The sequence below is a fragment of the Delphinus delphis genome, chromosome 14 (assembly GCF_949987515.2).
Source record: "Delphinus delphis chromosome 14, mDelDel1.2, whole genome shotgun sequence".
NCBI classification, from domain to species: Eukaryota; Metazoa; Chordata; class Mammalia; order Artiodactyla; family Delphinidae; genus Delphinus; species Delphinus delphis.
In genome coordinates, this window is record NC_082696.1 from 27146161 (window position 1) to 27160822 (window position 14662).

The 14662-nt window shown below is 38.1% G+C and overlaps 1 protein-coding gene across 2 annotated transcripts in view; it reads right to left on the minus strand.

Annotated features, from left to right (window-relative positions):
- Window positions 1–14662, minus strand: part of PDE7B (phosphodiesterase 7B) — a 221742-nt gene that overhangs the window by 38977 nt on the left and 168103 nt on the right. For both annotated transcript variants that reach the window (XM_060029923.1, XM_060029922.1), the window contains exons 3-5: window positions 4917–5068; window positions 2857–2920; window positions 606–701 (exon numbers count right to left, since the gene is read on the minus strand). In XM_060029923.1, coding sequence (XP_059885906.1) covers window positions 606–701; window positions 2857–2920; window positions 4917–5068 — 312 coding nt within the window. The remainder of the gene's footprint in view (window positions 1–605; window positions 702–2856; window positions 2921–4916; window positions 5069–14662) is intronic.

The window sequence follows — 14662 nt, forward strand, 5'->3', positions numbered from 1 at the left end:
GAGAGATGGTGGAGTTGAGTGGGAAGACGGTAGGCTTTCAAATCAGACAGACCTGGGCTTGGACTGCAGCTCTGCCAATTATATGTTGTTGACCTTGAGCAAGTTACAAAACCTCTTTGTACTTCTCCTTACTTATGGGCCAAATGGTGATAATGGCCAACTTGCAGGGTTGTTGAAGCTGTTGTTCAAAATAACATACCAAAAGCCCCCTGCATACAGTGGGTGCTACACACATGGTAGTTCTTATCATTAAAAAAACGCCTGTTGAATATTTCAACAACTCATATCCAGAGTGGCATTATTTGAGGAATATTTTCTGGGATTTTGTTCATCCGTGAGCAGATCAGTAACTTCTGTGACAGTTATTTGCTCTTGAAGGTTGTCTTTACATAGCCTTTATCTCTTTTAAACATAACTAATCAGGTAAGCATTTTTTCCAGTAATTTAAATAAGTAAACTTATTTTAAAATTAAGATGAGATAATTTAAGACTAATATGAGGTCTTCATCTACCAGGCTATGGCTCTTGCCAATTTATGTTAAAGAATATTGTAGACTGCCATTTTTCAGGGGCAAGGGGGTAGAAATAAGGATAAAAGGACTTACCTAAAAACCTGTGTAAGGTCACCATATCTAACTTGAAGTGGTGAATGAGCCCATGGGCGTTGAAGAGGTGGCACAGCAGTGTTACCAGGCTGTTTCCTATAGGGGAACAGCCACCTGTTTTAATCCATTTTCATCACCATTAAAATATCAAGACTAGCAATAGGATCCAAAGTTTCTGTAATGAAAGTTCTCTGATAGGATCATTTCTTTTCCCCTTTAGATTTAAAATTATTCAAGTATAAAGATATTATTACTATGTTCTGGTCCCATATTTTCTCTTATTGTACAAGTAAAATTAACTCAGACCTTCTCCCTATACTAAAGGCAATGAAAACATTAAGAGTTAAAAGGAGTCTGCCTACTGCAGGGGGACACATACACGTGTGTGTGTTTGTATGGTTACTTTTTTAAAGACATAGTTTAATGGTCACTTGAAATGTGTCTTAAGTTGCTTCCAATTGACTCTTACATTTACAGGGGTATCTAAGCCACCACAGTGCCTATTCTTCTTTTGGAAAATCACCGAAGATGAAATTTGACTGTGAGATATTTTATAACTCAAGCCAGCAGAGGTGCAAAATTGAAGCTACAATAACTTGTAAGCATTCAAGAAATACTGTTCATTAGAGATAGGATTTTAAATATTAAAAGCATTATAAAGTTTATGAAAGACTTTGAAATGTACCAAGAAGATGACTGGCTGTCTTAATTGGAAAACTAGGTGTTGCCCAAGCACACTCTTCCAGGGTACCTGGTTCTATGTGTTTCTGTAGCTTTCATCATCTTTGAGCTATTTCACAACAATCAAAGTTGTAGATAACTGATATTATTGCAGATGATTCTTGGCTGTATACATGCAAATGAAATTAGTGAGGTGGAAATACAATTGATTTCCCCCTCCCAGTTTCTCACCTATTTACAAATTCATTTTGGCATTTCTTTATATGTATGGCTCTTTGAATATTCCTTTGAACTAGCTGTAACATTTTACTGGATCTCTAATTAATTGAGTTTAATAAAATCATTGATGTGATCACTTCATATCTTTATGAGAGTCGTGATTATACTCTCTTTTTAACAAATACCATTGAACAAATTCTTTTGTTCATGGTTAATTTCATATACTGGTCCCCATCTCTCAACTGATTTGAGCAAAGCGAAATGCAAGATTATGAGATACAGCTCTATATGGTCTAGTTATCTTTCCACAGTGTAAAGCTCAGTTTCATGGTCTTAGGCCGTATCTCTCTCCACTGTGTGTTGTTTGTCAAGAAACAGAATGGTGAGAAAACCATCTGTAATGACTTAAAACACAAGCCTGTAGATGATAGGACATGTGACGGTCAGCATTAAACGTGACGTCTTTCATTGGCTCCCTATTATCAGCATTCATTTAATGGGCAGATGAAAATATTATAGGATTTTGTTGTTTTCTTAAGGGAAGCCTCTATAGGCACAAAAATTTAAAAAGTGGAAACAATAAGAAGGTCTACTTTTCCCTTCAGCTGCAGCCTAAGTGTTTACACTCTATCCTCAGGAGTTGTTTTCTTCTCATGATGCCAAACATATCTGAACAATACCTGCAATGGGGCAGACTCACTCACTTAATAAAAGTGCAAAACCATTGGCCCGGTAAGAGTCAGGACTGATCAGATGTGTTTTTTTTTTTTTTTTTTTTTTTATTTGTTTTTTTTTTTTTTTTTTTTTTTGCGGTACGCGGGCCTCTCACTGTTGTGGCCTCTCCCGTTGCGGAGCACAGGCTCCGGACGCGCAGGCTCAGCGGCCATGGCTCACGGGCCGAGCCGCTCCGCGACATGTGGGATCCTCCCGGACCGGGGCACGAACCCGCGTCCCCTGCATCGGCAGGCGGACTCTCAACCACTGCGCCACCAGGGAAGCCCAGATGTGTTTTTATGTTTCTAGTTTTCATTGACTCACAACAAACTCCTTCCTTTTGCATGTGGCCAAAGTATTCTGCAAGGAAGGAATCTAATCTGTGGTTTCTAAATTGCTTTGGAAACAGCAAGACCAGAAGGAAACTGTCTTAAGATTTGAGGTCCAAATTCAACCCTTCTTCTTCATTTGAACTAATTTTCCCTTGCCCTGGTCCTTCTTGAGTGGCTGTAGATTTATGAATGTGGGAAAAGAAAGAAAAAAGAACAACAGTGTTTAAAAATATATTTTGTTTTTCACAAAATTAATCCCACTTTAATGGTGTGTACTTTAGTGAGAATTCTTTTGGGTGACTTACCATTTGTCAAGCGATCAAACAAGAAAATGTCAAAATCCCACATTCCCACTTTGGAGAGCATATGCTGAAAAGACAAACAAAAGCCAGCACTCTCATGAATCATATCGGAGACTCAAATATTTACTTTGAGACATCGTGAATTAAACAATTAAACAGTTGAAAATAGCATACTACTATCTATGTACAACTGGTTTGTAGTAAGACAAATCTTACTCTGCAGCCTAATAACAACAGTGTTAAAGGGACAGGCTCCGGAATCAGACCGCCACATCCACTTACTGGCTGTGATACCTTGGGCAAGTTCCTTAACTCTCTGTACCTCGGTTTCCTAATTTGAAAAATGTAGCTGATAATACTATTGCTTCAGAGGGTTGTTGTGAAGATTAAATAAGGTAAAACATGTAAAAGTGCTTAGAGCGGTGCGAGTACATAGTAAGCACACGATAGATACCTTTTAAAATTGTAGTTCCGTTAAGTCTCTACATCACAAACTACTATGCACTTACGGGAGGAGGTTTACAGTGAACTTAAAAAAAAAGAAACCTAGATGACTGATGAGCACACTACTCTGCTCAATGTGGACGAAATGTGAAATTAACCCCTGTAACAGACAGGAAACTGAAGTGTGGGCAATTGAAAATATTGGGTACTTTAAAGACCTACTGTTCAATGTAGACTTACTGTGCTATTTTTCTTTTTCATAATACCCCCTGATTGGAATTAGATGGTGTTAACTCTCAGACACAAAGTTGCAGTTGCTGATTCTATCCTCACTGTAGCTCCTGTGACTGCTTTCCTCTCCTCTCACAGGCCCTGCTTCCCGTAAGGACCAGCTCACTCTCCTCTACCTGCCCTTGAATGGCCTCCCTGTGTCTTTTGATAAAAATCCAACGGCCTCATGATGGCACACAAAGGCCTTCAGAACAGCATCAGAAAAATGAAGGGATAGTAGGTTTTTGGTGAAGTCTAGTTTGAGTGAGTTTTTATCCAAAAGTCACACAATTCTAAAGGCGGAGCCAAAATTTGACCTCTGATCCTGACCTCTGGTCTGTTGTTCTTTCTACATCTCACCGTTGTCCTTCTTGAGAGGTCCCCACAGAGAGTGCTCTGTCATGGATGCTGCAGCACTGGGAGCTTAGCCTTGCTTTCTCCTCCTCTCACCAAATGAAACAACCAACCAACCAACCATTCACTCAATCTCAGACCTTGGGCTGTTAGAAGGAGTGATATTTGCTTTCTTTTTGTAGACCTAATGTGGGGAATTAGTTCTTCTAACATTACTTGCTGCTTATTTCTTAATAGTATATACCATTAGAATGTATTTCTTAATTGCATATAGACAGCATAATATTCCTTATCATAGGAACTATAAGATATTACCTTTGACTTCTGTTTAAACTGAGGTGGTTTATTCCTGAAATTTAAATTCCTTTGGGAGTTTGGGCTAGAGATAACCTTTGAACTTTTTTTAGATTGTCACACATTAGATTTCTACCCTCTGTTGGATCAATGCATTGCAAAAATAGTTGTCAAATTAGTAAAATTTTTTTGAATAAATTAAAAATTATAAAAAAGACAGTGCACTGTATTGATAGCCTAAAGTGGAATTAAGAGTTGGTAATTACTGGGTTAATTTCAGGGTAGCTATTATGGTGAGATAATTCAATGGGTTAAAAAATTTATTCCTTCACTGGTAATCGGCCAGTCCAAAACTTCATTTTATTTAGTGTTGTGCAAATGTGTTTTGCACATTTATAAAAATCAAAATAGCTAGCATGTGCTAGGCATGAGTATATTAAGCATGCAAACATGCTTTGCCTTGTTTAATCCTTGTACCACCCCTATGAGGTGAGCGTTTCTATTACTTCACTTTATATTTAAGGAAAAAGTCCAGATGTGTTGAATAACTGTCCAGAGGCACGGAGCTCTTCAGTGACAGAAGTAAAGACTCAAACCTAGGCGCTATTGGGGGGTGGGGGTGGGAGGGATGGGGAGTAGAGGGGGGCACATGCTCTCAGCCACTGGCCTGGTATGAGGCGACAGAGGGGTAACTAGCTCACCCTTGCTTGTCCAAGGTAGTCTTCATCCAGCAGGTGGAGCGGCGCTTGCGGTATAATTCCACGAAGCAGCCTTGATGCATGGAAGTATCTTTGAAAGCTTAACAGTCTTTTCACCTTCTTTTTGGTGCCAATTTCCCCTGAGTGTGTTGTATCTGTGGAAAGTAATCAAATTCAGAAGTTATATATTTAAAAAGCCCCATTTTTCTCCACTATGTAAAACTACAAAGTACAATATAAAGGAGAGAAATCCAAGAGATGCTCTCCAGTGCTTTCTTAATACAGACCATTTAACTCTGCATTTGCAATTTTTCTAGAAAAAATGGTATTTCGTATATGTTACATTCATTAAAATGAGATATTTCTGACTGATTTTGGAAGACATGAAATACATGAATTAAAAACTTCATTTTCTTATTAATGACGCTGGTAAACTTAGTGAGTGAATTCACATCCTTCTGCATGCATTTAAGGAACAGTTATGCTGTTTTTCCTGCTATACTGGAGCTGAGGTTCCAAAATTTAGAACACGTTCTCATCCTATCCTCTCTCTAGTCTGATGAAATCCTTCACCTGAATTAGAAGAGCTGAGAATACACTAGCTTAGACATGAGGAGATGTTTCCTAATGTCCCAGGACCATCAGCGGTAAAGGAATTAAAAATCTCAGCGCAAGAGTGACCTAGATTGCCATGACATGAGGCAGAGTGGGTGCTTATTTCTTGATGGAGTATATTCTCTTTTACTGGTGGCCATAAAAATCTGATCCTGTCAGTACAGATATTTTAATACTCCTGTCACATGTGCCTTTTAAAACTTGACTGTTGATTGTCCAGAAATACCCCAAGCACATTATTTGAATGTCTGTCAAGGTATGTCTCATCTCAGCTGAAATTCTCTGAATCACTCAGCCACATAAGTGACGTCTGCTGCCAATTTCAGATCTGGAGTCAACTGAACAGTCCTAGTAGGAAAACGTACAGTTCATATACAAAGAAATTTTGGGTTCTCTCGTGCCTCCTCCCATGTCCCCTTTTCCTTTATAGAACTCAAAATCACGGTGGATATTAGAAGCCCAGGAATCAATGGGCAAGGGTCTCCTTAGCAATGTGGCACTCCCCAAGGGCAGGGAGTGACCAAACTCAGTTTGTTACTTGGATTAATTATGCACGCAAGGACTTAATTCAGGGCAGACAACACCTACTACTTTCTGAAAATGCCACCTGATTAAAATTCTTTTTATTTTTAAAATGGTTCTAGATTTCATGTGTGGGGAGATGTAAACAAAAACATAAGGAGATAAGAGGCGTAAACTGAAGTTAGGTGCTTAGGCTTACATCAATATTAAAAATGGCATATATAGACTCAATTCTACTGATGGCTTCTCACTCATTTCTATTTGTTTATCAAGTTAAGGTACAGGATAAAGTGGTTCATTCATTAAAAAAAATGTTTTGAGGGGGGACTTCCCTGGTGGTGCAGTGGTTAAGAATCTGCCTGCCAATGCAGGGGACACGGGTTTGATCTCTGGTCCAGGAAGATCCCACAGGCCACAGAGCAACTAAGCCCGTGCGCCACAACTACTGAGCCTGTGTTCTAGAGCCCCTGAGCCACAACTACTGAAGCCCGCGTGCCTAGAGCCCATGCTCCGCAATAAGAGAAGCCACCGCAATGAGAAGCCCGTGCATGACAACGAAGACTAGCCCCCGCTCGCTGCAACTAGAGAAAGCCCGTGCACAGCAAGGAAGACCCAACGTAGCCAAAAAAAAAAAAAAAAAAAAAAATGTTTTGAGGGAATTCCCTGATGGTCCAGTGGTTAGGACTCGGCACTTTCACTGCTGGGGCCCGGGTTCAAACCCTGGTCGGGGAACTAAGATCCTGCAAGCTGCTTGGCATGGCCAAAAAAAAAAAAAAAAGTTTTGGGCTTCCCTTGTGGCACAGTGGTTGAGAGTCCGCCTGCCGATGCAGGGGACACGGGTTCGTGTCCCGGTCCGGGAAGATCCCACATGCCGCGGAGCGGCTGGGCCCGTGAGCCATGGCTACTGAGGCTGCGCGTCCGGAGCCTGTGCTCCGCAACGGGAGAGGCCACAGCAGTGAGTGGCCCGCGTACCGCAAAAAAAAAAAAAAAAAAAAAAGTTTTGAGTGCTACTAAGGAACAGGCACTGTTCTAGATGCTTGGTGAGATCCCTAGATCCTCCAGTGAGCAAAACACAGATCCCTGTCCTCAAAAGCTTGCGTTCTAACATAGAGAGATAGACAATAAACAATAAACAACAAAAAAGAAGTAATGTATAAAAATGTATTAGAAGCTGGTATGTGAAAGGGTGAAGGAAGAAACACAGGGAATGAGGGATCCAGGGTTCTGTGTTAGCGTAGTCAGGGTTGGCCTCATTAGAGGCTACGATTTGATCAAAATTGAAGGAGATGAAGGAGCTGGCCGAGCAGATATCTGGGGAAATGCCTTCCTTACAGAGGGACCAGCTCGAATAACCCTAGAGTGGGAATGTGCTTGGTTGGCTGGCATGTGGGGTGAGCAGCAGTTCAGTGTGGATGGGGAGGAAAGGAAGAGGAAGGAGTAAGAGATGTGGTCATAGAGCAAAATGGGTGTGTGTGTGAGAATTATGCCCTGAAAGCTATTGTGATGGCTTGGGCTCTACTGTCAGTGAAATGTGAAACCACCACAAAGTTTTGAGAGGAAGAGTAATATGGAAACACTTAACATTTAAAAAGGGTCACTGTGGTTTCTGTGTTGAGAAGAGATTGTAGCAGCAAGCTTTGATGCAGTGAGATCTGTTATGAAGCTATTGGAATAATCCAGGCAAGAAATGACGGCCGGTTAGATCATGGGGGGAACAGTGGAGAGTAGAAGTGGAGGGATTCTGAATATACTTTGAGTTCCTTCAAGTTTTTGGCCTAAATAACTGGGGGAATGGAGCTACCATCACCTGAGATGGGGAAGCCTACAGGTGGAGCAGCTGTGGGTGGATTTCAGTTTTGTACATGTTGCATTTGGATGTCAATTGGAGATTCAGGTGAAGATGTCAAGTAGAAGTAAGTGGATATAAAAATCCAGGGCTTGGGGGAGAAGACTGGGTTTGAGATACAAATTTGGGAGTTGTCAGATGAGATTAACCTAGGGAGGGAGTGTAACTACAGATGAGAAAAGCATCAGAATCTGAGTTCTGGAGTACTTCAACTTAAAAGGATGTGGAGAAGAGTAGAGAGAACCAAAGGAGATTGAGAAGAAGTTATCCTGCGGAGATGGACGAAAACCAAGAGTATCATTTCCTGGAGGCCTAGTGAAGACAATATTGCAAGGAGGCAATATTTGATCCTCAGTTTCAAATGCTGCTAATAGATCAAGTATAATGAAGACTGAGAATTGACCATGGGTGTATACATCTGTCAAAATTCATTGAACTATGCCCTGAAAAGACCACATGTTATTTGTATGTTTAGAAGCAACAACACCCAGTAGCTACAGGCACATCTAGCACTCAAATTTTGTTATTTAAATACAAGTTATCACTAAAATGAACCAGATAACCTTGGTGAAATGGCCAAGTCTAGGACTCGGGCAGGCAGAATCAAGATGAACTGTAACTTCTCGTAATGCCAGAAAATAAGGGAGAGCTCAAAAAATGGTGGGCTCATAGAAAAATGACAGAGGAGACAATGTGAAGGGGGTCCCTCTGAACAAATACGGGAAAAGCTGAAACTCAGCATGGATAATAGAAGAGTGGATTATAAACCATCGACTGAAAGAAGACTCCAGCAGTCCATACCGTTAGTAAGCAAGCGAGTAAATAAATAAGGGAAAGCTCTTCCTTGCAATGAGTGCTGACCAATAAGGTAGAAGAAATAATAAGAGTTAGTTACCATTTTGCAACCTTTATAGTAATAACTGATTCAGGCCAAGATCATTAATGGACAATAAAATTGTTAAGTGAAAGCTTAAAAAGCAACAGGATAATTACACAGCATCAAAGTATCTCTTCACAGATAACTTATTAATCGGAAAAGAAAAAATGGACAAATATAGAGGGGGCACCATCTTCACTAACTATTCAAAGTTAACATCACCGGTCATAGGAAAAGCTGGCATCTTACTCTTCCTGATGTAATTCACTGAGGACACAACATCACCTATTCAGTGTTCCTGCCCCAAATGCACATCCCATCCCCCAAAAGAGAAAACATTAGAAAAACCCAAGCTGAAGCATACTCTATAAGTGAACACTCGGCCTGTACTCTTAAAAAAAAAGTCAATGTCATAAAAGGCAAAGAGAACCTCAGGTATTGTTTCATAATAATGGATACCAGATATAGTGCGCTAAATGCAATGCACGGCTCCAGACCGGATCCTGGATCAGAAAAAAATTTCCATAAATGACATTATTAGGACAATTTGTAAAATTTCGATATGGACTTGTGTATGAGATAATAATATCCTATCTATAAATGTCTTGAATTGCATAGCTGAACTGTGGTTACATGAAAGAATCCCTTGTTCTTAGAAAATACATGCTGAAATATTTAGGGATAAAGGGGCATGCTGTGTACAACAAACTCTCAAGTGGTTACGAAGAAAGTAGCAGCAAGGCAAATTGGGCAAAATACAATAATTGGTGCATCTGGGTAAAGGGTATATGAATGTTCTTTGCTCCGTTTTTGCAAATTTTCTATAAATCTGAAGTTATTTTGTAATAAAGAGTCTAAAAAGAGAGGGAATGGGAAGGGAGAAATCTGAGGCAATGACATGGAGTATATTCAGCTCTCAAGGAGTTTTGCTACGTAGGGGAGCAAAGAAACTTGGCGATATTTCTATATAGAACTATATAGAATGAAATCAAGTGTGTCAGTAAAGAAATGAAATTAATTATTCCTGTGTTATGTAAACCTAAAAGGAAATATCCATACAATGATCTATTCCTTTTTTTCTTATAGTCTATGAAAATCGCCCAATTTTAAAATACTAAAAGAGAATCTCCTATGTGGCTGAGAGCATGCTGTGTTTACATAATAGAATGTAAAGCAAGCAACTTAAGACTGGATTATGGAAATATGCCACGAACATAGCAAATTGAAATTATGGATTATTTCTTTGTCAACTTCCATTCAGCTTTGCAGGTGGTATAATATTTTAAGCAGAGTCATAGTTAAGATAATGACACTTGTCATATACAGTAAGTATAGGTGATAGGAAACAATGGTTTTTAGCCACTAAAATTATCATTTTGACTCAAATATTGCTAATCTAATGATGCTGTGAGCTGGAGATATCAAGTTGAGAGCCGTTTTCTTTCCTTAATCAAAGAGGAAAACAGCAAGATTCTCTCCTTCCCTACTTATTATTTTCAAATAGATGATAGTCTACCAACATGATAATGTATATCTCTTTCAATCTTTATTTCAATTTTTGATATTTTTTGTCCTAATTTTTATTTTAAAAATATTATGTTAAAAAATGAAATATTTTAATTACTGAATTATTTGGTACCTTCTAAAATTTTGAGCCTGAGATAAGTGCCTCACTTGTCCCAACCTAGTTTTGGCCCTGTCTTGCATCTTTGCAGCAAAAGCTCAGATAATGTAAAATATATTTAATATTGAAATAAATCTATGTATAGATAGATTTATTTATAAAAACTTCTCATACTTAATTTTTTATGGTAGTGTGTAGGTTAAAAAAATGTAGCATATAATGTCATTCACCGTGAGAGTTTCAAAGTTTTGGAACCAATTAGCTGTAATGATGTGTATTGTTACTTGTGCAATTTCAAACTTATTGTCTGAGATGAGCAGGTAGATATCTGCCAAGTTACAGTATTCATTGGTGGCCAATATTTTCTAAAATACCAAGGCAAGTCATGACTATGCCATTTAGTACTGCTATCTGGGTTATTCCTTAATGCACAAGAAAATAATTCAGAAGTGATGCTGGGTGACCATTTATAAAAACAATAGGGCTTAATTTTCTTATGTGAGGACGTTCATAAAGCTAAATGAAAAATAAAATCCTCAAGGTAGCTCTCTAAAGAAGAAGAGCATTCCATAATGAAAGAAAAATAAATTTATTTTAAAACAATACTGATAACTAATTTATCAACTGTCATTTAGGGAGCATTTTGTGCTGTGAGATAACGGAAAAGTAGGATATAAACTGAAGGTATAGTTGGGAGAAAAAATCCATATAAAGAACAAATTGTGAATAAATCACCATGCTGTATAATAATCCTAAGTATTACTTTTCGAAGTGCCAAAATGTTTTATACAGTTATTGAATAAGACCTGACACATTTGTTTCCAAAAGGACTTTCAGTGAATAACTAGCATATTTTTGCTTTTACTATTAGGGGTAAGTGATAGGCATTTCTGGAAAGAAATTTAAACGACTAGCTAAGCTAAATTTTGCAGATAGTTCAGTTAAAATCAGCTTGCAAAAATTTAAAGAATCTTAACAATGTACGTAATAATAAAATACTGGGTTTATTTAATACTTTTATATAATTAAACCCTTATTATTTAAAGGCATTCACAGCTATCTTAATGGTGTTTTTTGTTTGGATTTTGTTATTTTATAGGCTATGGGTCTCCATAGTCTCATTTGGAACAGTTACAAAATGGTGCTCCAGAATGTTTCATTGCCTAATCTATGTGCACATTGACCCTGATTGTGAAATTCATTTTCTGTTCACTTGTTCATTTACAAATTTCGCAAATTGTGCATATTAACACATTTCTGCACTATTTAGAAACTAATTTTAGGGTTATGAAGTTTATATTGGCACTGCTGATATGGTAAGTTTTAAATTTCACAAGTTGGGGTCGGCTTAAATGCAAAAAATGTTAATAAAAATTATTTTCATTTTGAGTATCTTCTCTATGGCATATTCTCTTTACGGGGGGCTGATAAATTTTGGTACTTGGAGAAATCTTAAACCTAGAATAAGTATCTGGGATAAAAAAAGTTATAAGCACACTTATATGATGAGGCTGTTTCTGTCGACTGTATACATAGTTCTCCAGCAATGTCTGTATCTACTGTTCCCAGAATTTGAATAGTTAGTAATTGGTGCAGAAGTAGCTCAGGTGATAGTAAGAACAAAAAGCGCTTTTAGGTTTAAATGAGCAGAACTTGCTTCAAGCAAACATGGAGACCCAACTCCACAAACCTAATAGCAATACTTTCAGAGCATTAATTCTACTGAATACTTAAAATAATGTTATTAATAAATGCCCTAGGGCTTCCCTGGTGGCGCAGTGGTTGAGAGTCCGCCTGCCGATGCAGGGGACACGGGTTCGTGCCCCTGTCCTGAAAGATCCCACATGCCGCGGAGCGTTTAGGCCTGTGAGCCATGGCCGCTGAGCCTGCGCATCCGGAGCCTGTGCTCCGCAACGGGGAGAGGCCACAACAGTGAGAGGCCTGCGTACCGCAAAATAAATAAATAAATAAATAAATGCCCTAATCTGATAATTATTGTACTAATAATTATAATACTTATATATTATGTAAGTATTATATAATTATATATAATTGTTATATCATAATAATTATAATGAAATTCCTTGCTGGGTTAGTGGCTATTCATATACTTTCTATATTCTTACAGGATTTTAAATATGTCGTACTATAGAGATATTGGTATAAATAACTTATTACTCCTCTAGGTCAGAAACCATCTTATCAAACTTTGTAACCCTTTGTATCTAGTGCATAATCTTGCTCATAATGGAAGCTCCATACAAAATTTGTTGCTTTAATCTGAATCAGTTCTCAATTAGTTTATAGAAATATCATTTTAAAATAATAAGCCAATTTGTAAAGTGTGATTCTAAAACTTACACTTGTACGTTAGCTTTTTTTGGAAAAATTTATTTATTTATTTTTGGCTGCATTGGGTCTTCATTGTTGGGTCTTAGTTGCTGTGCGCGGATTTTCTCTAGCTGCCGCGAGCGGGGGCAGTGCGCGGGCTTCTAATTGCGGTGGCTTCTCTTGTTGCAGAGCTTGGGCTCTGGGTGCGTGGGCTTCAGCAGTTGTGGCTCGAGGGCTCTAGAGCGCAGGCTCAATAGTTGTGGCGCACGGGTTTAGTTGCTCCGCAGCATGTGGGATCTTCCCTGACCAGGGCTCAAACCCGTGTTCCCTGCATTGGCAGGCAGATTCTCAACCACTGTGACACCAGGGAAGTCCCTGTACCTTAGCTTTTAAAATCATTTTCTCAACCCCGCAAACGGAGTTCCAGGGACCATGTCCTCCTGCTACTGCCATTTCCTGTGAGTGACCTCCACTATAACATTGTGCCCCGTGTGACTGCAAATTTATTTACACATCTTACTTTCTTATTAGGCTGTAAGCTCTCAGAGGCCAGATTCCTGCTAGTTTTCTTTGAATTTCCACAATATACTGCAAGATATAGGTGTTAAATATATGATGATGGAATTAAATAACTTTCCTGTGTCTGTGCTCCAGTTTTAAGTTCAAGAATGATGAGTCTTGGAGAAATCAGGTTGAGATTCTAGTTTTAAATATGTAGTTTTTAAAAAAGATGAAAAAAGTTAGTTAGTGTGATTTTAGGGGCCCTGAAGCACAAATAGCAGATTTACAGTATAACTCTTTCTCTTTTATTGCCAATTCTACTAGTTTAGGATTCAGGATTCCTGCAAAGTGGGAAGGTTAGTGGAGTTGTCCAGGATGGCAATTTTCTTGAAAACATTCATGAGGGTTTTAAGATTGAAACAACCACATGCTAAGATGCAGTTTCCCTGTAGATATAATTTTTAAGTAGACTACTTTAAAAAATTGAAAAAAAACCTAGTAAAGAGGTTATGTGTAGAAAACAATATCAGTGGATTTCAAAAGTGTATAATGTGGACTTCTAGTTTTTTTGACGAGGTGCTGAATGAGACTAGTGCTCATTTCAACATGTATTAAAGACTTCAGTTTCATGTGCTTCAGTCAAATCCCAGCTTTCACAGATTAGTATCTCTAGACATTAAAGTCTCCATTTCTTCCTAAAATAACCAGATGCTTTAAAATATAGAAATGATATTATGATTTTGATACATGATATATATAGAAAACCCTAAAGACTCCATCAGAAAACTCTTAGAATAATTGAATTCAGTAAAGTTGCCAGATAAAAAATCAATACACAGAGATCTGCTGCCATTCTGTACGCTAATAACAAACTATCAGAATGAGAAATTAAGAAAACAATCCCATATACAATTGTAATCCCATATACAATTAAAAAGAATAAAATGCCGAGCAATAACGAGGGAGGTGAAAAATCTGTATACTAAAAATTGCAAGACGTTAATAAAAAAATTTGGAGACAAATAAATGGAAGGATATTCTGTGCTCATCAACTGGAAGAATTAATAGTGTTACAATTTACATACTACCTAAAGCATCCTACAGATTCAATGCAATTCCTATCAAAATTCTAATGACATCCTTCACAGAAATAGAACAAACAATCTGAAAACCACAAAAGATCCTGGATAGGAAAAAACAACATTGAGAAAGAAGAACAAAGCTGGAGGCATCACACTTGCTGATTTCAAACTATTTTACAAAGCTATAGTAATTACACAGTATGGTATTGGCATAAAAACAGACAAATAGATCAATGGAACATAATAGAGAACCTAGAAATAAACCCTTAACATATATGGTCAATTAATTTATGACAAAGGAGCCAAAATTATACAACAGGGAAAAGATTCTCTTCAATAAATGGTGTTGCC